Source organism: Oncorhynchus gorbuscha, linkage group LG09, assembly GCF_021184085.1.
Source record: "Oncorhynchus gorbuscha isolate QuinsamMale2020 ecotype Even-year linkage group LG09, OgorEven_v1.0, whole genome shotgun sequence".
Lineage (NCBI taxonomy): Eukaryota > Metazoa > Chordata > Actinopteri > Salmoniformes > Salmonidae > Oncorhynchus > Oncorhynchus gorbuscha.
In genome coordinates, this window is record NC_060181.1 from 40832891 (window position 1) to 40858204 (window position 25314).

The window sequence follows — 25314 nt, forward strand, 5'->3', positions numbered from 1 at the left end:
AAGGTACATAAGATCATGGACATGCGTTCTCGGGGACGGGGTCACCAATACTTAGTGGATTGGGAGGGTTACGGTCCTGAGGAGAGGAGTTGGGTTCCGTCTCGGGACGTGCTGGACCGTTCACTCATTGATGATTTCCTCCGTTGCCGCCAGGATTCCTCCTCGAGTGCGCCAGGAGGCGCTCGGTGAGTGGGGGGGTACTGTCATGTTTTGTCATTGATTATCATGTCTTGTCCCTGTGCTTCCCCTTCTATTCGTTTCCCTCTGCTGGTCTTATTAGGTTCTTTCCCTCTTTCTATCCCTCTCTCTCCCCCTCCCTCTCTCACTCTCCCGCTCTCTCTTCTCTCTATCGTTCCGTTCCTGCTCCCAGCTGTTCCTATTCCCCTAATCAATCATTTAGTCTTCCCACACCTGTTCCCGATCCTTTTCCCTGATTAGAGTCCCTATTTCTCTCCTTGTTTTCCGTTTCTGCCCTGTCGGATCCTTGTCTAGAATTCACCGTGCTGTGTTTGTGTATCGCCCTGTCGTGTCGTGTTTCCCTCAGATGCTGCGTGGTGAGCAGGTGTCTGAGTCTGTTTGGTTCAAGTGCCTTCCCGAGGCAACCTGCTGTTCAAGATCGAGTCTCCAGTCGGTCCTCGTCATTTCGAGTGAAAGTTGTGTTTTTTTGATTGTATTTTACTTTACTGGATTAAAGACTCTGTTTTCGCCAAGTCGCTTTTGGGTCCTCTTTCACCTGCATGACACACTGTTGCTGGTATTTTGGCCCATTCCTCCATGCAGATCTCCTCTAGAGCAGTGATGTTTTGGGGTTGTTGCTGGGCAACACGGATTTTCAACTCCCTCCAAAGATTTTCTATGGGGTTGAGATCTGGAGATTGGCTAGGCCACTCCGGGACCTTGAAATGCTTCTTACGAAGCCACTCCTTCGTTGTCCGGGCAGTGTGTTTGGGATCATTGTCATGCTGATAGACCCAGCCACGTTTCATCTTCAATGAAGGAGGTTTTCACTCAAAATCTCACGATACATGGGCCCATTCATTCTTTCCTTTCCACGGATCAGTTGTCCTGGTCCCTTTGCAGAAAAACAGTCCCAAAGCATGATGTTTCCACCCCCATGCTTCACAGTAGGTATGGTGTTCTTTGGATGCAACTCAGTATTCTTTGTCCTCCAAACACGACGAGTTGAGTTGTTACCAAAAAGTTATATTTTGGTTTCATCTGACCATATGACATTCTCCCAATCTTCTTCTGGATCATCCAAATGCTCTCTAGCAAACTTCAGACGGGCCTGGACATGTACTGGCTTAAGCAGGGGGACACGTCTGGCACTGCAGGATTTGACCCCACGGGGTGAGATCTTGCGGGGAGCCCCAGATAGAGGGAGATTATCAGTGGTCTTGTATGTCTTCCATTTCCTAATAATTGCTCCCACAGTTGATTTTGTCAAACCAAGCTGCTTACCTATTGCAGATTCAGTCTTCCCAGCCTGGTGCAGGTCTACAATTTTTTTTTTTTTTTTTTTTTTTACAATTTTGTCCTTTGACAGCTCTTTGGTCTCGGCCATAGTGGAGTTTGGAGTGTGGCTGTTTGAGGTTGTGGATAGGTGTCTTTTATACTGATAACAAGTTCAAACAGGTACCATTAATACAGGTAACGAGTGGAGAACAGAGGAGCCTCTTAAAGAAGTTACAGGTCTGTGAGAGCCAGAAATCTTGCCTGTTTGTAGGTGACCAAATACTTATTTTCCACCATAATTTGCAAGTAAATTCATTTATGTGATTTTTTTTATTTTTTTCTCTCATTTTGTCTGTCATAGTTGAAGTGTACCTATGATGAAAATTACAGGCCTCTCTCATCTTTTTAAGTGGGAGAATTTGCACAGTTGTTGGCTGACTAACTGTACCTGCTTGCGCCGTTCATACACATACACGGGAGTACAAACACACACAACTCACCCGAGCCCCCCCAGCCACACACACAAACAATTCCACACCTTTGACACCATTCACCCCTGCGAGAGAATGAACATGTATTATCAGCATGTGCAAACCCTCTGCCTAACCAGCCTCCCATTTTACTGCTGAAGTCTGGTAACTGGAGATAAGTGTCTGTCCATCTGTGTTCTAACGCACGTGTGTACTAGAGACGGGGTGACACCGCAGGAGGGCTGGGTCAGTATCACTGTCGTGTGTGTGTGTGTGTGTGTCCGCAGTCATCCGTGGTGTCCAAGGCTGAGTGATCTCATTCCACTGATGATCACCATCGTCGTCACGCTCCAGCACACATTCACACAGTTGTCACTCCTCACAGGAGACACAGAGGGCAAGATGGGCACAGCGTGCAGCACCAAACAACCCTGTAGCCCTGTGTGTGTGTGTGTGTGTGTGTGTGTGTGTGTGTGTGTGTGTGTGTGTGTGTGTGTGTGTGTGTGTGTGTGTGTGTGTGTGTGTGTGTGTGTGTGTGTGTGTGTGTGTGTGTGTGTGTGTGTGAGAATGCACCTGCCTGCCTGTATGTGTGTGTGTGTGTGTGTGTGTGTGTGTGTGTGTGTGTGTGTGTGTGTGTGTGTGTGTGTGTGTGTGTGTGTGTGTGTGTGTGTGTGTGTGTGTGTGTGTGTGTGTGTGTGTGTGTGTGTGGCTTTAGCTCCTGCCCGTCAAATATCTTGACTGAAAATACTATTTCTGCTAGCGATTGAGATTGAAGATGGGCCGGGCAAGGAGAAGGCACACTGATTCGTCTCACAGAGGAACACTGGGCACGCGTCGTGTTGCTTTAAGTGACGCCCCATTTCTCAACGTCATCCACCGGTCTTGTCGTTGCACATCATGTACTGAAGATGTAGCATGTGTACGCCTTGAGCAATACGAAGACAAAACACACCGAGTCGTAGGTGGGGGAATGTCTGCTCCGAGGAAGACCTGACATGCGGAGGAAAGGAAATGATGAAAAAGTGAAAACCCCTGCGAATCAGGCCTCAGACCTCAGCCATAATACTCTGTGACGGGCTCCCCCCGCCCCTCCCGAATTCACGCTCTCAGAATATTCAATCATCTACGCAAATGAGGTCGGTTCCATTCACGCCGGGGAATTATGGTAAAAGGGTGTGTGTTTGTTGAGTGCGGACACACTTTCCCCGTCTCGCTTTCTCTCGCACCAACCCCCGTTCGAACAGACACGCTTCCAAGCGGCCGATTCGCATTGAGCTCGAAGGAAGCGGATAAAACAAAAAATCGAAAATGCATCATTACTACAGTTCATATCAAACGGGCCAGTTTCATTAAGCTGGTGACCCAGATTTGGCCCAAAACACGGACAAAATGGATTCCATGACAATGATGAGAACGGGAGACGTCAGCTTCTGAACCCGATTGGACAGATTTCCAGGCCGGGGTAAATTGATTCGAAGAGGAAGAGGACGCGAATAGTGACACTTTCCCAGTTCCACATTCAAAGAACCATTACACCCATCAAATCCTCTAAAGGAATTAATACAACACACTCATTTCATTTCATATTTTTTCGTTGTATGTCTGATCGACGTATGTTGGTTAACTGACACTGCTTTTACGTTGCTTCTTTGTTGCAATACCCAGACATGTCTTTGGCAGTAGAAGTAGTCATTCTACAGTGTATGGGCTGTGGGCCCAGTGTTCTGTCTGATAGTCAGTCTTTGTGAAGATCAATGGAGAGGTCAGGGATTAGCACAGCTCTGGAGCTGAGAGAGAGATCCGTGAATAAGTAATTTAGAGAGTGTGTGTGTAAATGCTTACGGTAAAGGTCAAAAGCCTAATAGCACAGACAGGGCCCAGGCGAACACATGGACCGAGGTCTTCTCCAGTCAGCATGATGCTACCGTCTCCCCCGAGTGCACTAAAGCTGACCTCTGACCTACGTAGACCAGGGGCGCAAGTTCGCCCACGGTGGGCACTGTTCCCAAGGGAGGGACTAAAAACAATTCCCCCTTTTCAGATCCATGAAACAGTGTAATGGATGGATGGATAGATGAGGCTGTAGGAGGCCGGTCGTGAGGAGGGGGGTGTAAGAGTGACCCTGTCTGTCTGATGAGGGACAGTCGCTCCATTAGAGAGACGGATGAGTTTAGAGCAGTCTGCATCCGTAGCCCCTCACTGGGTTTAATGGCTTATTGTTGTATCACACTCCATCACGCGCACACAGTCGACTCACGCTGTGTGTAATGTGTCGTTAGGACTTCACCGACCGACTCCCCAACACACACTTTGCTCACCCCTGTCAGCACGGCAACACCCGATCATGAATGAGCCCTTGCTCCCTCCCTCCCTCCCTATTGCACTCAGCGGTGGTAATTCTTGTGGTTTGTCAGGCCCGCTGTTTGAATAAAAAAAGATGAGGCCCAAAACGTAATCAGGGGCTGCAATTAAGCTGTGAGGGTAAAACTACGCTGACCTTGTTGTGTAATTAACACAGTCTTCTTTCATTCATTTCCTCTCTATTTTTTCCTTTTCTTCCTTAGCAGCCTGTCTGCGTTTTAATTAAGACACACAAGATGGCGTCAGGAGGAGTGCGCAGAAAAGTCAAATGATTAAGAAAAAGAGAACAAAAAGGGAGGGGAAAAGAGGAGACGAGACAAAAGGATGTCAGGAAAAAGTTAGTGGAGAGAGGGAGTTGGAAGGAGGCATAGGGGAGTTGGAAGGAGTTGGAAGGAGGCATAGGGGAGTTGGAAGGAGTTGGAAGGAGGCATAGGGGAGTTGGAAGGAGTTGGAGGGAGGCATAGGGGAGTTGGAAGGAGTTGGAGGGAGGCATAGGGGAGTTGGAAGGAGTTGGAGGGAGGCATAGTGGAGTTGGAAGGAGTTGGAAGGAGGCATAGGGGAGTTGGAAGGAGTTGGAAGGAGGCATAGGGGAGTTGGAAGGAGTTGGAGGGAGGCATAGGGGAGTTGGAGGGAGTTGGAAGGAGGCATAGGGGAGTTGGAAGGAGTTGGAAGGAGGCATAGCGGAGTTGGAAGGAGTTGGAGGGAGGCATAGGGGAGTTGGAAGGAGTTGGAGGGAGGCATAGTGGAGTTGGAAGGAGTTGGAAGGAGGCATAGGGGAGTTGGAAGGAGTTGGAAGGAGGCATAGGGGAGTTGGAAGGAGTTGGAAGGAGGCATAGGGGAGTTGGAAGGAGTTGGAAGGAGTTGGAAGGAGGCATAAGGGAGTTGGAAGGAGTTGGAGGGAGGCATAGGGGAGTTGGAAGGAGTTGGAGGGAGGCATAGTGGAGTTGGAAGGAGTTGGAAGGAGGCATAGGGGAGTTGGAAGGAGTTGGAAGGAGGCATAGGGGAGTTGGAAGGAGTTGGAAGGAGGCATAGGGGAGTTGGAAGGAGTTGGAAGGAGGCATAAGGGAGTTGGAAGGAGTTGGAAGGAGGCATAAGGGAGTTGGAAGGAGTTGGAAGGAGGCATAGGGGAGTTGGAAGGAGTTGGAAGGAGGCATAGGGGAGTTGGAAGGAGTTGGAGGGAGGCATAGGGGAGTTGGAAGGAGTTGGAAGGAGGCATAGGGGAGTTGGAAGGAGTTGGAAGGAGGCATAGGGGAGTTGGAAGGAGTTGGAGGGAGGCATAGGGGAGTTGGAGGGAGTTGGAAGGAGGCATAGGGGAGTTGGAAGGAGTTGGAGGGAGGCATGGGGGAGTTGGAGGGAGGCATAAGGGAGTTGGAAGGAGTTGGAAGGAGGCATAGGGGAGTTGGAAGGAGTTGGAAGGAGGCATAGGGAAGTTGGAAGGAGTTGGAAGGAGGCATAGGGGAGTTGGAGGGAGTTGGAAGGAGGCATAGGGGAGTTGGAAGGAGGCATAGGGGAGTTGGAAGGAGTTGGAGGGAGGCATAGGGGAGTTGGAGGGAGTTGGAAGGAGGCATAGGGGAGTTGGAGGGAGTTGGAAGGAGGCATAGAGGAGTTGGAGGGAGTTGGAAGGAGGCAGAGGGGAGTTGGAGGGAATTGGAAGGAGGCAGAGGGGAGTTGGAGGGAGTTGGGGGAGGCATAGGGGAGTTGTAAGGAGGCAGAGGGGAGTTGGAGGGAGTTGGAGGGAGGCATAGGGGAGTTGGAGGGAGTTGGAAGGAGGCATAGGGGAGTTGGAGGGAGTTGGAAGGAGGCATAGGGGAGTTGGAAGGAGGCATAGGGGAGTTGGAAGGAGGCATAGGGGAGTTGGAGGGAGTTGGAAGGAGGCATAGGGGAGTTGGAGGGAGGCAGAGGGGAGTTGGAGGGAGTTGAAAGGAGGCATAGGGGAGTTGGAAGGAGGCATATGGGAGTTGGAAGGAGTTGGAAGGAGGCATAGGGGAGTTGGAAGGAGTTGGAGGGAGGCATAGGGGAGTTGGAGGGAGTTGGAAGGAGGCATAGGGGAGTTGGAGGGAGTTGGAAGGAGGCAGAGGGGAGTTGGAGGGAGTTGGAAGGAGGCAGAGGGGAGTTGGAGGGAGTTGGAGGGAGGCATAGGGGAGTTGGGAGGCATAGGGGAGTTGGAGGGAGTTGGAAGGAGGCATAGGGGAGTTGGAGGGAGGCAGAGGGGAGTTGGAGGGAGTTGGAAGGAGGCATAGGGGAGTTGGAGGGAGTTGTAAGGAGGCAGAGGGGAGTTGGAAGGAGTTGGAGGGAGGCATAGGGGAGTTGTAAGGAGGCAGAGGGGAGTTGGAAGGAGGCATAGGGGAGTTGGAGGGAGTTGGAGGGAGGCATAGGGGAGTTGGAAGGAGTTGGAAGGAGGCATAGGGGAGTTGGAGGGAGTTGGAAGGAGGCATAGGGGAGTTGGAGGGAGTGGGAAGGAGGCAGAGGGGAGTTGGAAGGAGTTGGAGGGAGGCATAGGGGAGTTGTAAGGAGGCAGAGGGGAGTTGGAAGGAGGCATAGGGGAGTTGGAGGGAGTTGGAGGGAGGCATAGGGGAGTTGGAGGGAGTTGGAAGGAGGCATAGGGTAGTTGGACGGAGTTGGAGGGAGGCAGAGGGGAGTTGGAGGGAGTTGGAAGGAGGCATAGGGGAGTTGGAAGGAGGCATAGGGGAGTTGGAGGGAGTTGGAGGGAGGCATAGGGGAGTTGGAGGGAGTTGGAAGGAGGCATATGGGAGTTGGAGGGAGGCAGAGGGGTTGGAGGGAGTTGGAGGGAGGCAGAGGGGAGTTGGAGGGAAGCAGAGGGGAGTTGGAAAGAGGCAGAGGGGAGTTGGAGGGAGGCAGAGGGGAGTTGGAAAGAGGCAGAGGGGAGTTGGAAAGAGGCAGAGGGGAGTTGGAAAGAGGCAGAGGGGACAATGGAGAGGAAGGAAAAAATAAAAAAGTCAAGCATTTAAGTGCAAAGGAGATGACTAGGAGGAGGGATAAAACAGGGGAGGGGGGGGGGCTCTCGTTTCTTTCCTCTACATGACATAACACCATCTCTTATGCTCAAACAACCTTCTCTCTTTTTAAAAAATGATTTCACACTACACTGAAAAAACAGTGTTTTATCAGCAAACTCTCATTCAGCAAATGGGAATAATATGGCTTGTCAGATCTGGTGTTCATTAGGGCTGGGAATTGCCAGGGACCTCACGATACTATATTATCATGATACTTAGGTGCCGATACGATATGCATTGCGATTTTCACAATTCTATATGTATTGCGATTCGATACTGTGATTTCATTGCGATTCAACTCTCCAAACATACACTACACCCCATCAAATTAGTGGATTCGGCCATTTCAGCCACACCCGTTGCTGACAGGTGTATAAAATTGAGCACACCACCATACAATCTCTATAGACAAACATTGGCAGTAGATTGGGCCTTACTGAAGATCTTAGTGATGTCAACGTGGCACCGTCATAGGATGCCACCATTCCAACAAGTCAGGTTGTCAAATTTTTGCCCTGCTAGAGCTGCCCCGATCAACTGTAAGTGCTGTTATTGTGAAGTGGAAACATCTAGGAGCAACAACGGCTCAGCCGCGAAGTGGTAGGCCACACAAGCTCACAGAACGGGACCGGCGAGTGGTGAAGCGCGTAAAAATAGTTTGTCCTCGGTTACAACACTCACTACTGAGTCCCAAACATCCTCTGGAAGCAACGTCAGCACAATAACGGTTTGTCAGTAGCTTCATGAAATGGGTTTCCATGGCCGAGCAGCCGCACACAAGCCTAAGATCACCATGCGCAATACCAAGCGTTGGCTGGAGTAGTGTGACGCTCGCCGCCATTGGACTCTGGAGCAGTGGATACACATTCCCTGGAGTGATGAATCGCGCTTCACCATCTGGCAGTCCGGCGGACAAATCTGGGTTTGGTGGATGCCAGGAGAAAACTACCTGCCTGAATGCATAGTGCCAACTGTAAAGTTTGGTGAAGGAGGAATAATGGTCGTGGGCTGTTTTTCATGGTTTGTACTAGGCCCCTTAGGTCCAGTGAAGGGAAATCTTAACGCTACAGCTTAGAATGACATTCTAGACGATTCTGTGCTTCCATCTTTGTGGCAACAGTTTGGGGAAAGCCTTCTCCTGTTTCAGCATGACATTGCTCCCGTGCACAAAGCGAGGTCCATACAGAAATGGTGTGTCGAGATTGGTGTGGAAGAACGTGACTGGCCTGCACAGAGCCCTGACCTCAACCCCATCGAACACCTTTAGGATGAATTGGAACGCAGACTGCAAGCCAGGCCTAATCGCCCAACATCTGTGCCCGACCTCACTAATGCACGTGGCTGAATTGAAGCAAGTCCCCACAGCAATGTTCCAACATCTAGTGGAAAACCTTCCCAGAAGAGAGGAGGCTGTTGTAGCAGCAAAGGGGAGGACCAACTCCATATTAGTGCCCATGATTTTGGAACGAGATGTTCAACGAGCAGGTGTCCACACACTTGTAGTGTATTTCTCACCATATTTCTGCTGAAGAAAAACAACTTGTCTCCCTCTTTAAAAAGAAGACCGAGAAAAAGCTATACATTTTGCCGCAGGTACAGCCAACTAGCACAAAAAATATATTGTGATAGTCAAAACGATACGATAACACATGTAGTCAAAAATAATATGGAACTGTATCTATTTTTTCCCCCTCATCACTAGTGTTCATGGGTCCCCTCTCGCGTTCTCTCCTCCATTAGGCCTACGGACCAGACGTTTTAGTCTGGAGTAAAGTGATTCAGACAAGAGCAGACACTCCCAGACGGACAGTGCTGTGCTTTAATAAAACCATGTAAGCTAGAACAGCACGTACCAGGGAGTGAAACTGTCAGGGCTCCACGTTGACTGAAATAGGTGCCAGTACTGTTTGGAATTAGTAAATGCAATACTATTAAGCTAATATTCTAGAAGAGGTGCAGGAACACAAGCAGTCCCGATGAGTGTGTGTGTGTCTAGCACTGAGTGAAACTATTCTGAAATCAGGCTGTCCACATACTTTAGACCACATTGTTACTAGTCACAGTTAACACATTGTTATCAAGGACGGTCTGTAGGGGGGAAAAAACACCAGAATTACCAGAATGCATGATGAAAAACTACAACCAAAGTCAAAGAAAAACACGCACGCTTTTTCAAACCGTGCCGTCTCCAAAACCAACTCTTCGCCCCGAAGTATAAAGGTCAGCAGAGGTCAGCAGCGGTTCACACCCTCTACCCATGTTGGTTCTAGCTGTGTGGGCGTTTGCGTCGATTTCTTCCTCCCCCGGAGCAGTTTCCGAATCTCTCAATTCACCTCTGTCTCTCGCTCCCTCTGGGCTGACCTCCAGTCCTCTTTGAGCACTCTATCGCTCCGAGCAAGGCTGCTTAGTACTTCATTTAAAAAAAACTCTCTCTTTACTTTTCAATCCACATCGGGAAGATCCCTCTGTCAAGAAGACAGTAATTATGCAGACCTCGTACTCAACTTCTGTACACTACATGCAGTATTGATCGCAGCTGGTTCGACATAGGTTATTGTACTTTTCCAAAACTTCCCCTAGTTGGGAATACTTGAGGAAACGTTTGGGTATTGTAGCAGCCTCTGTTGTTCGAGAAGCTGTTCGATGAACTCATCACCCATAACTGTTGCTTGAGAAGCTGTTCGATGAACTCATCACCCATAACTGTTGCTTGAGAAGCTGTTCGATGAACTCATCACCCATAACTGGTGTTTAACTGTTTTTTTTAACTGAAAAAAAAGAAATGAGAATGATGCTGAATGATATAATAAATATACATGTATACACACACACACACACACACACACACACACACACACACACACACACACACACACACACACACACACACACACACACACACACACACACACACACACACACACACACACACACACACACACACACACACACACACACACACACATTATAAATGATCATTAAATTATCATTGATCTCCTTTTGTAATTGTATCCGTCTCCTTCCCTGAAAGCTGGGATCCGTAATTGAAACTGCCACGTCTGCCCGTTTGGTATATTTGAACCACAACGAATTACTTCGACGACAAACACACCCCCCCCCCCCTCACCTCATTGCACTCACGACAGAACAGCAGAATATGTAGTCTTTTTTGTTGTTGTTTTTCTACCACGATGCTGGGCGGGTTCATCTGGGTGTGTGGGTTCATCAGTGGGTTCATCTGTGACTGAACATGTGTCCGGGCTAGAAGTGATGCGTGAGCTTGTGTTCCGACTCTGTAGCCTCACTGTCCTGGTTCGTCCATCTCCGGCCTGTCCTGTTCTATCCTCCGCTACGTACTCTTCCCCCCTATGGCAGTGATGGCACGTCTGCCCCTGTTCCTTCGGATCAGGTCATCACGTAGGACTAAAGCCTCAAGTGTTTTGGGGTCAAATTTAGGACTGAGAAACACTGCTATCATTCATACGCAAACAGAGTGTGGACTCACGCGGGCCCACACACACACACACGGCTGACACATAAATGCGCGCCGCACAGCCACAAACACACAAACACACACACACACACACACACACACACACACACACACACACACACACACACACACACACACACACACACACACACACACACACACACACACACACACACACACACACACACACACACACACACACACACACACACACACACACACACACACACACACACACACAGAGAAGAAGCTATGATTGGCTTCTCTCCAAGCCAGACAGAGGTTACTATAAACAAGTCGGTAGATTGTAGAAAATCCCTTCACCTCTCTACTTCTCCTTCTGCATCTTGTCCTCCCCGGGTCTCCCTCCTCCCTCTCCCTTCCATCCCTTCCCTTTATTCCTGTCCTCCGACCCTCATGTCCCCCCCCCTTCCCTTCTCACACTCTACATCCGCCCTCCCTTGCCCTCGCACTACGTTCCGCCATCCCTCTCTCTTATCTTCATCTTTCGATCTACCCGTACCCTGAGGACACCTAGAACCCAACGAAGGAGACAGCTCTCTGACACGCAGTATCAGTCAGTCAGCCAGTCAGTATTCACACAGACCCACCACTGGGGCCAGAGACTCCGACAGAGCCAACCTGCCCAGCTCAAAATCAATAAGTATACCAAAGAGCTTCTGGCTAAATCCACAAAGAGAGCCAGAAAACATGGTGTATTGTTAACCCTGCTGCTACAGATACTGATGGTAGTGTTGTTACAGATATTTCAGTTTTACGACGTTAGAGTCAGTTCCCGCCCGAGACTCGATGGTTAGCAGTTTGGGGCTTGATCTTATAATAGTGAACATCGCTGTTGGGAATTAGGTTTGTTCTGGAACTCCTCTCGCTGCGTTTTTGCGAGGTAGATGCATTTCATTGCAGTGATGGGGAGCGAGCCATGGGATGTATGCCATGAGTATTTGGGATGTTTAGCTCGGTTTTGTTCCTTTAAAAGAAAAGGGGGGGGGGCTCATAACAGTTATTATACACTGACAGACACTCACGCACAACCCACACACAATCACATGATGAAAAGGTATAGAGCTCTACCCCTGCTGTGTGTGTTTGTATGAGCAGGTTGTCTTAATACACACACACACACACACACACACACACACACACACACACACACACACACACACACACACACACACACACACACACACACACACACACACACACACACACACACACACACACACACACACACACACACACACACACACACACACACACACACACACGTTTCTCTCAGTCAATTATTCATGGTGATGCTAGTGGTGTCCTGACAAAAGAGCTGAAATAGCAGCAGAGTAGTGAGAACAGGGAAAGGACGAAGGGACAGAAATATAGCTGAGACGGTCAGTCAGTCACACAGAGACGCACTAGCGGCTGGCCCTGCTCAACCCTGGAACACACAGCACAGGCCTGTCTGTCACTAGCTAATGATACACACACACACACACACACACACACACACACACACACACACACACACACACACACACACACACACACACACACACACACACACACACACACACACACACACACACACACACACACACACACACACACACACACACACACACACACACACACACACGCGCACACACACACACACTGAATTTCAGCATTAAAGAGGAACTCTGTTGGTCTCTGTGAAGGAGAAAGGGATTAGACAGTCTAGACCAGGGATTGGCAACTTTGATGGGGTTGGGGGCCACAAATAACTCATCTTGAGGAGCAGCAGTTGCCCCCCACCTTCTGGAATTTTATTTTTGTAGAATTGCAAGAAATTAGATGCAAAACGTCTCGTTTTCTCACTCCGCCCCATGGCAAAATGAGTATTTTTGCACAAAATTAACTTAACTTAAAAATTAAATTAAATGTAAAATTGCAAACTCTTCTCTACACCCCATGGCAAAATGTGTAGAATTATGTGGCTGTAACCTGATATAGTTATAAGTCTGTCATATTGAGGTGTCTGGCTAGAAGTTAAAACTGATCAATCAAAATGGATAGGTTTAAATTAGGTGTCTTCACTAGACAGACACAGAGAGGGGGAGGAAGAAAGTGAGAACGAAAGGATGAAAGTGAGAAATAGAGAGGGAGCGAGAGGTGGGAAGAGAGTGGAAGACAGACAGAGTTGGAGAGAGAAACAGAGGAAGACAGCAGGGCAAATATACTTAGACTCAAGTATTTCAACACCTCTTCCCTTCCAACTTGTTAGGCAATCTTATCTACCTCCGGGGGAAGGATGACCAGCCACAGAGGAGGGTGGCTTTAACTACGGAGGAAAAGGAGGCCGTGCTGACAGAGATGCATGCTGGACATTTCGAAGTGGAGCGCATGAAATGCCAAAATCAACCTACGCTTCCCCTGACGAGGAATTGTCAAGGAGGTGGACAGCTGGGCAAGTGAAATAACCTTTTGTTTATCAATCACATTCTATTATATCTGAAATGATTATGATTTCAGTTATGGTCATATCAGAAAGCACACAATGTTTCAATGTGTTACTTTTTGCTTAAAGGTCAGTACCTTGTCTAGCCTGCCAGAGGTCTGAGAGGGTGAAGACTGTGGTGCTGGAGTTGAAGCTTCAACTCCATGGTGAAACTTTGAAGTTTCACCATGGCACATGATCGGTAAGGGTCCCAATTCAGATTTTGCCCTGATAAGTTGTTTTGTAATGGTTGCTTTATTTGACCACAGCAGAGTTCAATATTATAGAATGTGTGTGTGTCAGTATCCTTACAAATATGAAAATCTGCATACTATAATGACACAGATACAGGTAAGAATACAGTCATCTTCTCTCTAACACTTGAAATGTTAGGGGTGGACCTTATCGGACCCTTCACAAAATCCAGGAATGGCAACAGCTGGTGTCTGCCGGCGACCAATCACGTTACCAAGTGGGTGGAGGCAATACCCATTAAGGTCAGTACAGGAAGAGTACGCGCTTAACTCTAAATTTCCTTCTGTAAACCCATTAAAAAAGGTGCTTGGAACCAAAAATGGAGCTGCAGCTGTTGACTGAGGTAAACAACGCAATAGTAAATACAATTATTACATATGCTGTAGCATTTCCAATGCGTGATTTGACTTAGTGTTGTCGTTTGTCTACTGCTACTCTTGTATCACGTACTTTCAGATCACCGAAACCCCACCTTGTTGTGGTGGACGTTGTCCAACCAGATCAGAATGCCTTTGAGTACCACCCTTCAGGCACGGACTGAGAAGGATGTGGGGGTTTTATACCAGGTAAAAATGATTGGCCGCTGTTCATTTACTGGACAACACCGCACTAATCCATCACATTCTCTCACTGTGACGTGTAACCTGCGTGTTCGCTTGTTTCCGTCTCGGTCTCCTACTCCTGTTCCCTTTAACTCTGCTCCGGGTTCTCCAGGACCGAGAGGGTTCTGTCCAACACCCAGACGTGGATCCACCAGATGTCCTCCATTACCAACCTCCCCTCCAACTTTTCATTATATCACCTACAACTACTGTTATTGTCACGCTGTAGTTATCTGCCGAGAGAGTTCTCTTGCTCCATCATACCGGGCACATAATATGTGAGATGTGAGGGGTTGGCAGGTTAGAGCGTTGGGCCAGTGACCGAAAGGTTGCCTGGGTCGAATCCCCGAACCGACAAGGTAAAAATCTGTCGTTTCAACCCCTGAACAAGGCAGTTAAACCCACCGTTCCTAGGCCGTCATTGTAAATAAGAATTTGTTCTTAACGGACTTGCCTGGTCAAATAAAAAGATACACGGATGAACTTAAAAACACAACCACTCAGAACAAAGAGAGCAGCAAGTGCCTGGACTTTGGTCTCTGTCTTTAAGTCCCCCGTTTGAGACTGGCTGCCTGTTGAGAACAAGTGGCAGGCCGAATTCGACAGACACTGGGGTCTGTGAGTGTACATAAAAAACTATAATAAAGAAAATAAATGAATGACACAACTGTACCAAAAACTCTATCAAAAGTTTATGTATTAAAATCCTAAATATTGCCGGGTTGGTTTTCACAGCTGCTTCACGTGATTCATTGTGGAGTCCGAGGACCTACAATGCGAGATAGAAAACAAAACGTGACATGTGAAATGACTGCAGTGTAGAAAAGGGAAGCCCGTGTATGGATCAAGCGGATTTACATTTGAACGGCGGGGAAATCAGTTGACTTCGTGACCTGTAAGGTAGGTCATGTTAAATGCGTCAAGCAGACGACACGTTTTCTTTGCCATTTCCGAAACGGAGCAACGTTGAAGACATGGGTTTCATGTTGTAATGTTAACAAGGTGCCCAAAAGTAGTTCAAATTCATGTTTTTTTATTTATTTTATTCGCTCAACAAAACTTGTTTAAACAGCGAAATTGTCCCGGAAATCAGCCTTGTTTGCTCATCGATGATGACAAGAACGTAATTTAGTCTGTCATCTCCAAAAATTTGAATCATTAGGTCAGCACACCGCTGATATAGCAACGGACGCTAACTATCGAATCCCATTGTGATGTAGAGGGGGACACTTTTGGCCGGGGGACATTATTTGACATGACAGGCCGCACCCCATCAAAGTTGCCGATCCCTGGTCTAGACTATCTAACTCCTTTCTCCTTCACAGAGATCAACAGAGTTCCTCTTTTGAACATGATGTGTCTCCAGTGTACCGACAACGTCCTAGAGATAGAACGACAGCAGTACACATTCTGTCGGTGGGTTGTTCACTTTAAGGGCAGCGATCTATTCTGCCCTCTGTATCGCTACCTCTCAGCACTGCTCCCTGCACCCTTTACCGTTCCCCTCTCTTACTCCCCCCTCGGGTTTCTTATTGGGATGGGGCAGCGATCTCTTTCTCCACAGCCCTGACACAGGACAGCAGACATGTCAGCTGATGTGATCTCTCTCTCTCTGTGTGTATTTCAGCCGTCACCACCGTGTGTGTGTGTGTGTGTGTGTGTGTGTGTGTGTGTGTGTGTGTGTGTGTGTGTGTGTGTGTGTGTGTGTGTGTGTGTGTGTGTGTGTGTGTGTGTGTGTGTGTGTGTGTGTGTGTGTCTCAGGGGGGGTAACAGTACAGGGTCAGCAGTGACAGCCTGACAGCACACTGACTCAGTGGTCAGATGAGGGAGTAACATGACCTTGAACGGGAGGGAGAGGGAGAGGGAGAGGGAGAGGGAGAGGGAGAGAGGAGAGAGAGAGAGAGAGAGAGAGAGAGAGAGAGAGAGAGAGAGAGAGAGAGAGAGAGAGAGAGAGAGAGAGAGAGAGAGAGAGAGAGAGAGAGAGAGAGAGAGACTTTATTCTTTTGGAACTTCTATGAGTGTAATGTTTACTGTTCATTTTTATTGTTTATTTCACTTGTGTATATTATCTACTTCACTTGCTTTGGCAATGTTAACATATGTTTCCCATGCCAATAAAGCCCCTTGAATTGAATTGAGTGGGAGGAAGCGATAGAGAGAGAGTGGGAGGAAGCGAGAGAGAGTGGGAGGAAAGTGGGAGGAAGTGAGAAAGAGAGTGAGTGGGAGGAAGCGAGAGAGTGTGAGGAAGCGAGAGAGAGTGAGTGGGAGGAATCGAGAGATAGTGGGAGAAGATAGGGGCAGTGTGAAAGAGCAAGAGCGAGGGAAAGAGAACGAGCGGCAGGTAGAAATGTGAGTGGACCCATCCCAATAAGAAACCTGAGGGGGCGTAAGAGAGGGGAACGGTAAAGAGTACATTGGAGCAGAGAGGTAGTGATACTGCCAGCAGCATTTACCACCCTGCATCCCACTGCTGGCTTGCCTCTGAAGATAAGCAGGGATGGTCCTGGATGGGAGACCAGGTGCTGCTGGAAGTGGTGTTGGAGGGCCAGTAGGAGGCACTCTTTCCTCTGGTCTAAAAGTTTCTGGACCCCCTATAAAGACATCTCCTATAGAAAGATCCCCATAGATCAGTATTACGTGTGTTTTTGAATTCCAGACAGAGCCGGATGGATGAGCGTCTCATCTTAATAAAAAACCCTGCTCGATCTGACCTTCACAGTGATCAGGATACACACAACCTCGATCTGACCTTCACAGTGATCAGGACACACACAACCTCGATCTGACATTCACAGTGATCAGGACACACACAACCTCGATCTGACCTTCACAGTGATCAGGACACACACAACCTCGATCTGACCTTCACAGTGATCAGGACACACACAACCTCGATCTGACCTTCACAGTGATCGCCATCAGGACACACACAACCTCGATCTGACCTTCACAGTGATCGCCATCAGGACACACACAACCTCGATCTGACCTTCACAGTGATCAGGACACACACAACCTCTATCTGACCTTCACAGTGATCAGGACACACACAACCTCGATCTGACCTTCACAGTGATCTGACCTTCACAGTGATCTGACCTTCACAGTGATCTGACCTTCACAGTGATCTGACCTTCACAGTGATCAGGACACACGCAACCTCGATCTGACCTTCACAGTGATCAGGACACACGCAACCTCGATCTGACCTTCACAGTGATCAGGACACACACAACCTCGATCTGACCTTCACAGTGATCAGGACACACGCAACCTCGATCTGACCTTCACAGTGATCGCCATCAGGACACACACAACCTCGATCTGACCTTCACAGTGATCGCCATCAGGACACACACAACCTCGATCTGACCTTCACAGTGATCGCAATTAGGACACACACAACCTCGATCTGACCTTCACAGTGATCAGGACACACACAACCTGGTATTATCACAGAGACAATCACACACACAAACCTGACAACACACTCACATTTCCCGTCAGACGGGTGCTCGCGACAGGGCCAGCTGGGCATATTAGACATTCATTCGAGGGGAAGTGACAAGACCGAGACAGGAAGCAGCGGTGACATCACAGCCAGCTCTGACCACGTCTCTATATACACACACGAGGAGAGAGCTGAGAGACACACATTCCGAAACGCACAGATGGCAACTCCGTCACAAGATGTCAACTGCAAATCACAACACAGTCAAGACGTGCTTGGGAGACGAATTCATCCCGAGAGAAATCCCCACGAAGAGGCAAAGAGTCACCATAAAAGGGATTGTTAACTGTGAACCCTCCAAGTGTGGCCGTCACCATTTCCCACAGCCACAAAGCCATAAACCCTGCCTATTTCTACTTACTAATCTTCTTAGAATGGGATTTTAACTTCAACCACAATGCTAACCTTATGCCTAAACCGAACCTTAAATTAAAAACAAAAAGCACATGCTTGGTTTTCATGATTTTCTACGATAATAGCCAAATGACTTTGTGGCTGTGGTAACTAGTGACCATCATATTCTATAGAGGGCCATTTCCGCCATTTTAAAAGTTCTCTGCGATTTGCGATGCTCCAGATGGCATTAGCTACGTGTCATTTGAAGCCTACTCACTCTTGCCCTCTCACCTCTGTAGCTCAGTGGGTAGAGAAAGGCACTTGCAACGCCGGGATAGTGGGTTTTGATTCCCGGGACCACATGTACGTAAATGTACGCAGGCGTGGCTAAGTCGCTTTCGGATAAAAGTGTCTGCTAAGTGGCATATTATTATTATAGTATAAAACTATTTCTCAAGGTCTTCTGTAGCAGGGCAAGCTACGGTTTTCATCCTCCGAAGACCGCTGAGATTAAACCTAGCACTTGAGAACAGACAAAAATTACTGTCAGGCTCAACATCTGATGAAATGATCGGCAACCTCAAGTGTAGAAACACTGTTAGTGACGTTTCTTTTGACTCATTCAAAAACATCTTTCTTGTTAAAGAATGATTACGGTTGAAGGACTGTTATTACAGCAACAAATCTAACCAATTAGGCTTTTTTTTACCCGCGAATGTGTGTCCGGGAAAACAAAACATTGAAGGGTGCCTTATTTGCTTAAAGAATTGCCAGAAAATGGCGAACGTTGGGAATGTTCCCACAAATCACTTTAGACAGCACAATTGAGGTCTTCTGATTAGGAGAGCCAGAGTTTGATTATAGTCGAGCGCTTCAAAACCAACCCGCCTTTTTACAAATGACATTGTTTCGGAGAACTCGTTGTTCTTCCATTGGAATGAATAAATGCATAATTGCCGTTCCGTTTATTCGATCGTTAGTCGGGAGCTAATTTAATTTGATACATTAGTTTGTGCCGGGCAGGAAGCATTGCCTTCAGAATGTTGTTTATGCTTCGTTTGCTCGTGTTTGGCATCGCACTTTTCTTTTTAATTCCTCCGATAGATACGGCTCATTTGACTTTCCGCGAAAAGCTCCAATTTATCAAAACGTGATTAGTAAAGTGCATATTTTATCCACAGGGACTCCTTGGTCAAGTATGGTGGTTGTTGTTATTTACGTTGGTTGGTAAACTTGGTGCTGGCAACACAAGAGTTGTGGGTTTAACTCTCACGTGGACCGCATACCACACGGCGTCGAGTCACCTGTAGGTAGTGGAGGATAAAAGCATCTAAATGAGCATGTGTTGTTCTAGAAAGCAGAAACATGAAGGATCTGAAGGAGTCATGCTCTCGGTTCACTGACTTAAATGGGAAGCAATAGAGCCACAATGCCTTCTGGGTAGCTCCCACACAGAGACGGGGGAGGGTCTTCTGTCTTGATTGCCTGCACCACATTACTGTGATTGTCTACTATCTGATAGAGCAGAGGCCCTCTCGCTCACCCGCACGCACACGCACACACAAAGGGAGGGAGGAAGAAAGTGCAAGAGCGAGGGAAAGAGAACGAGCGGCAGGTAGAAATGTGAGTGGACCCATCCCAATAAGAAACCCGAGGGGGCGTAAGAGAGGGGAACGGTAAAGAGTACATTGGAGCAGAGAGGTAGTGATACTGCCAGCAGCATTACCACCCTGCATCCCACTGCTGGCTTGCCTCTGAAGATAAGCAGGGATGGTCCTGGATGGGAGACCAGATGCTGCTGGAAGTGGTGTTGGAGGGCCAGTAGGAGGCACTCTTTCCTCTGGTCTAAAAACAATATCCCAATGCCCCAGGGCAGTGATTGGGGACATTGCCCTGTGTAGGATACCGTCTTTCGGATGGGACGTTACTGGTGTCCTGGTGTCCTGACTCTCTGAGGTCATTAAAGATCCCATGGCACATATATCGTAAGTGTAGGGGTGTTAACCCTGGTGTCCTGGCTAAATTCCCAATCTGGCCCTCAAACTGTCACGGTCACCTAATCATCCCCAGTTTACTATTGGGTAATTCAGGTGGTTGCTGTTGACAAAGAAATACATGGATGGACACACAAAGAGCGAGCGGACACACATACACAATTACCTTTCTGGTCTTGCACAAAAGCCCTATACAGACACACACACACCAGACAATAGGCTTCTAACATGTGGGAGATAACACACAGTGGTCAATAATATAACGATAAGGGGCATTTATTCAGCCATCCATCCATTCCTTTATTCATACCTGCTTCTCCATCCAGTGATTTTGATTGGCTCTGAGGACAGGCAGCCGACTGGTAAATGGGGAGCCAGCCAATTAGATTGATCTTGGAGTAGTACACAAAGGTATCCAGGGCAACAGCTGACAGAGGTATGGGATGGCAGGGTTGGAGAGTGCCATTGTAATCTACTGTAGGTGTCTGAATGGGCCTGTGTTAGCTATAAAACACACTGCTTGGGGTTAACAGGTGACTGGAGATCGATGGAGCGTAGAGGACGTCACTGATCAATACTCATGCAGGTACACGTACACACATACACATACACACACCATGGATGTAGAACTGAAATAGTGCCACAGCAGCAGATGGATTGGATTAGAGTTGCAGTGACTCTGGAGATGCCAGTCTTGCTGTGTCTGTAGAGAAAGACATTAGAGCAGACACACTGAAATCCACAGAGACATGTGTGTGTGTTCTTCACTTTACTCTCGATCGACCGGGAGCTGTGAATGTAAATTAATTAGGCTGTCAAAAGTTAAACGCGCTAATAACGCGCTGGCGTGACACGTTTTTGACACCATTAATCGAGTCTCCATTTCTTCACCGCACGGAAGCTTTTAAGCGCACACGTTTCCGCACGGACTTTTTTAGACGCGGAACACAACATGGAACACAGCTCCAGTCAATGCTTGCGACTTTAGCTACATCGCCGAAGACCGGTCGTGTGCCTCTAGCCAAAATCACGTTAAAGTGAAGCCAAATATTACTATTTATTTAAATTTAAATATTAGCTATTTCTACCACTGGTTCGTGCGAGACCTTACGTTTTTTTTGATTGAGAAAAACGAAATGGTTTAGCTGACTAGTCATGTTACCTAGCAACCTGATGACTTGATCACTGACTAGGCTATGCACACATTTGAACGGCACAGGGAAGAACTGAACAGGAATAGGCTGTGTGTGTGTGTGTGTGTGTGTGTGTGTGTGTGTGTGTGTGTGTGTGTGTGTGTGTGTGTGTGTGTGTGTGTGTGTGTGTGTGTGTGTGTGTGTGTGTGTGTGTGTGTGTGTGTGTGTGTGTGAGTGAGTGAGTGAGTGAGTGAGTGAGTGAGTGAGTGAGTGAGTGAGTGAGTGAGTGAGTGAGTGAGTGAGTGAGTGAGAGAGATGTATAGTGAGAGATGGTGTGGGAGGGGGTGTATGTGTGTGTGTGAGAGAGGTGTATATTGAGAGATGGTGTGGGAGGGTGTGTGTGAGAAAGGAGGTGTATAGTGAGATATGGTGTGTGTGTGTGTGTGTGTGAGAGAGAGGAGGTGTATAGTGAGAGATGGTGTGGGAGGGTGTGTGTGTGAAATTATCTGCACAGTACAGATGGTTAGTGTTTTCCCAAACATTGTAGGACAAGTTTTTGAAAGCTCTTTGTATACATAGAGTAAGGCATCTTTCCCTATATTCACACTCATTTAGAATGCCTGGGGCTTTAATTGTACTAAAAGCTGTGTGTGAGTGGGTGCTGTACGCAAGTGTTAAACTTCCAAGAACAGCGATGAGATAAGGCCCACTAAGACATTGGAAGCATTAATCGCTGTATGTTAGTGACCTTTGTGTTGTTTATGGTTAAAATACCATTAAAAACATTCTGATGTAGGCAATGTGTGTTTCCGTCCCTTGCATAGAAAGCCTGTAACTCAGTGCACTGATTTTACATGGGTAAAATCTTTCTTTAGGTCTAAGTTTGAGTACATTCAAAAATGGTCATTATTGGCAATTGACTAAATGGCATTAACTCAATTATTTTGATCTTTGACAGCCTTAAATGTAATACATACAGAACCAAAGCAATTAACGATTTATTAGCTCAGGAGCAGCCAACTACAGTCTGCCAACATCTCATCTTGGATCTGTAGCAATTGTATCCATTTCTCTATTTAGTGGAACACACACACCGCAGGAGGGGTGGGGGGGAAGAGACTAAAACAGGAAACGATAGTGAGCAGAAGTGAATGAAAAGGAAAATGAATAAATGAGAACAAGTTGGTGTAAGAGAGATTGCAGACTCATCCAAGCAAGTCCAGACTTGGTGTCTGTCAGACTCTGGACATTAATACCTCATTCTGACTCCGTTAGCATTAGTGCTGCATGAGCTAAGCTAGCTAGCACCTCTGTTCTGAATACTTCCCCATGCTAACAGGATGTACATACAGTTGACATGCCATACTGTGTCAGGCGTGTGTAGACGCGGCTTAAGTCTGTCAGAGACAGTTTGCTGGCTGTAGGAACACACACACTTGCCCCAGGCCCTGAACTGTGACAGAAGGGTCAGCTCAGGCGAAAGGGTGGTGGATGGAGGGAAGGAGAGGGAGAGTATGCTTCATGAATAATGCAATATAGGCCAGGGCCCTGGAGACATAGTACTTGAAACAACCACTCGCACACACACGCACACACACACACACACACACACACACACACACACACACACACACACACACACACACACACACACACACACACACACACACACACACACACACACACACACACACACACACACACACACACACACACACACACACACACACACACACAGAAGGGCCTCTGGTGGAGCAAGAGAGAGAGAGAACTAGAGAAAGAGGGAGATGGGAAGAAACCGCTTTGAGGGGGGAATTGGAGCGGTGACCAGTCGTGTTAAAACTCATTCCTCCGTCCTCCCTCCTGCTGTCTCCTCCATCAGTCTCTCCCTTTTCATCCCTCTGTCCATGTCTCTCTCCGTCCTCCCTCCTGCTGTCTCCTCCATCAGTCTCTCCCTTTTCATCCCTCTGTCAATGTCTCTCTCCGTCCTCCCTCCTGCTGTCTCCTCCATCAGTCTCTCCCTTTTCATCCCTCTGTCCATGTCTCTCTCTGTCCTCCCTCCATCAGTCTCTCCCTTTTCATCCCTCTGTCCATGTCTCTCTCCGTCCTCCCTCCTGCTGTCTCCTCCATCAGTCTCTCCCTTTTCATCCCTCTGTCCATGTCTCTCTCCGTCCTCCCTCCTGCTGTCTCCTCCATCAGTCTCTCCCTTTTCATCCCTCTGTCCATGTCTCTCTCCGTCCTCCTTCCTGCTATCTCCTCCATCAGTATCTCCCTTTTCATCCCTCTGTCCATGTCTCTCTCCGTCTTCCCTCCTGCTATCTCCTCCATCAGTCTCTCCCTTTTCATCCCTCTGTCCATGTCTCTCTCCGTCCTCCCTCCTGCTATCTCCTCCATCAGTCTCTCCCTTTTCATCCCTCTGTCCATGTCTCTCTCCGTCCTCCCTCCATCAGTCTCTCCCTTTTCATCCCTCTGTCCATGTCTCTCTCCGTCTTCCCTCCTGCTATCTCCTCCATCAGTCTCTCCCTTTTCATCTCTCTGTCCATGTCTCTCTCCGTCTTCCCTCCTGCTATCTCCTCCATCAGTCTCTCCCTTTTCGTCCCTCTGTCCAGGTCTCTCTCCGTCTTCCCTCCTGCTATCTCCTCCATCAGTATCTCCCTTTTCATCCCTCTGTCCATGTCTCTCTCCGTCTTCCCTTTATCTGGTCCAAAAGGAGCATGTGTGTGTGTACGTTGTAATTAGAGTTTAGAGTTGAGTTTAGTAGGATCCACATTAGCTACGACACATGCAGCAGCCAGTCTACACGGGGTCCACATATACATGACAAAGTATAGAACCGTTATAGACAAGAACAACATAAGATATTACATTCAATAAAAAACAACTTATATTAAGTTACCTATTGGGGGAAAAAAACAAGAGACAACAAAAATACTATTTACACACTATTCGTATATAAACTATCGTTCAAAAGTTTGGGGTCACTTAGAAATGTCCTTGTTTTTGAAAGAAAATCACTTTTCTTCCCATTAAAATATCAAATTGATCAGAAATACAGTGGAGAGATTGTTAATGTTGTAAATTTCTATTGTAGCTGGAAACGGCAGGTTTTTAATGGAATATCTACATAAGCGTACAGAGGCCCGTTATCAGCAACCATCACGCCTGTGTTCCAATGGCACGTTGTGTTAGCTAATCCAAGTTTATAATTTCAAAAGGCGAATTGATCATTAGAAAACCCTTTTGCAATTATGTTAGCACAAACTTTTGTGCTGATTAAAGAAGCAATAAAACTGGTCTTTAGACTAGTTGAGTATCTGGAGCATCAGCATTTGTGGGTCCGATTACAGGCTCAAAATGGCCAGAAACAAAGAACTTCTGAAACTCGTCAGTCTATTTCTTCTTCTGAGAAATGAAGGCTATTCCATGCAAGAAATTGAAGATCTCATACAACGCTGTGTACTACCCCCTTCACAGAACAGAGCAAACTGTCTCTAACCAGAATAGAAAGAGGAGTGGGAGGCCCCGGTGCAGAACTGAGCAAGAGGACAAGTACATTAGAGTGTCTAGTTTGAGAAACAGACGCCTCACAAGTCCTCAACTGGCAGCATCATTAAATAGTACCCGCAAAACACCAGTCTCAACGTAAACAGTGAGAAGGCCACTCCGGGATGCTGGCCTTCTAGGCAAAGTTGCAAAGAAAAAGCCATATCTCAGACTGGCCAATAAAAAGAAAAGATTAAGAGGGTCAAAATAACACAGACACTGGACAGAGGAACTCTGCCTAGAAGGTCAGCATCCCGGAATCGCCTCTTCACTGTTGACGTTGAGACTGACCTTATATAGACAGGTGTGCATCTTGTGTGTGGATTGATGTGTTTAAAAAATAAATAAAAAAATAAATATATATTTTTTTTGTATAAGGCTGTAACCTAACAAAATGTGGAAAAGGGGAAAGGCGTGCTGCGAGGTAGAGGAGGAAGGAGGAAGGGGAGGGGAAGTAGAGAGGGCGGTAGAGGGGGGAGATGGAAAGTGAGGAGGACACGAGTCCTGGAGAGCCCTGCTGCTGAGAAATGTCTTTTTAAAAGAGCAGAGTGTGAGAGGATAGAGAGAGAAAGGTACAGAGAAAGAGAGTCTTTGGAGGCATGATAGGAGCCATTTCCTGTTGTGAGGATCTGAGGACTCTAGCTTGTAAACGTTGT

The 25314-nt window shown here is 47.6% G+C and overlaps 1 protein-coding gene across 1 annotated transcript in view; it reads right to left on the bottom strand.

Annotated features, from left to right (window-relative positions):
• Nucleotides 1-10781, bottom strand: part of LOC124044381 (ephrin type-A receptor 7-like) — an 86067-nt gene extending 75286 nt beyond the window's left edge. The window contains exon 1 of the mRNA XM_046364033.1: nt 10661-10781. Coding sequence (XP_046219989.1) covers nt 10661-10781 — 121 coding nt within the window. The remainder of the gene's footprint in view (nt 1-10660) is intronic.
• Nucleotides 10782-25314: the final 14533 nt, after the last annotated feature.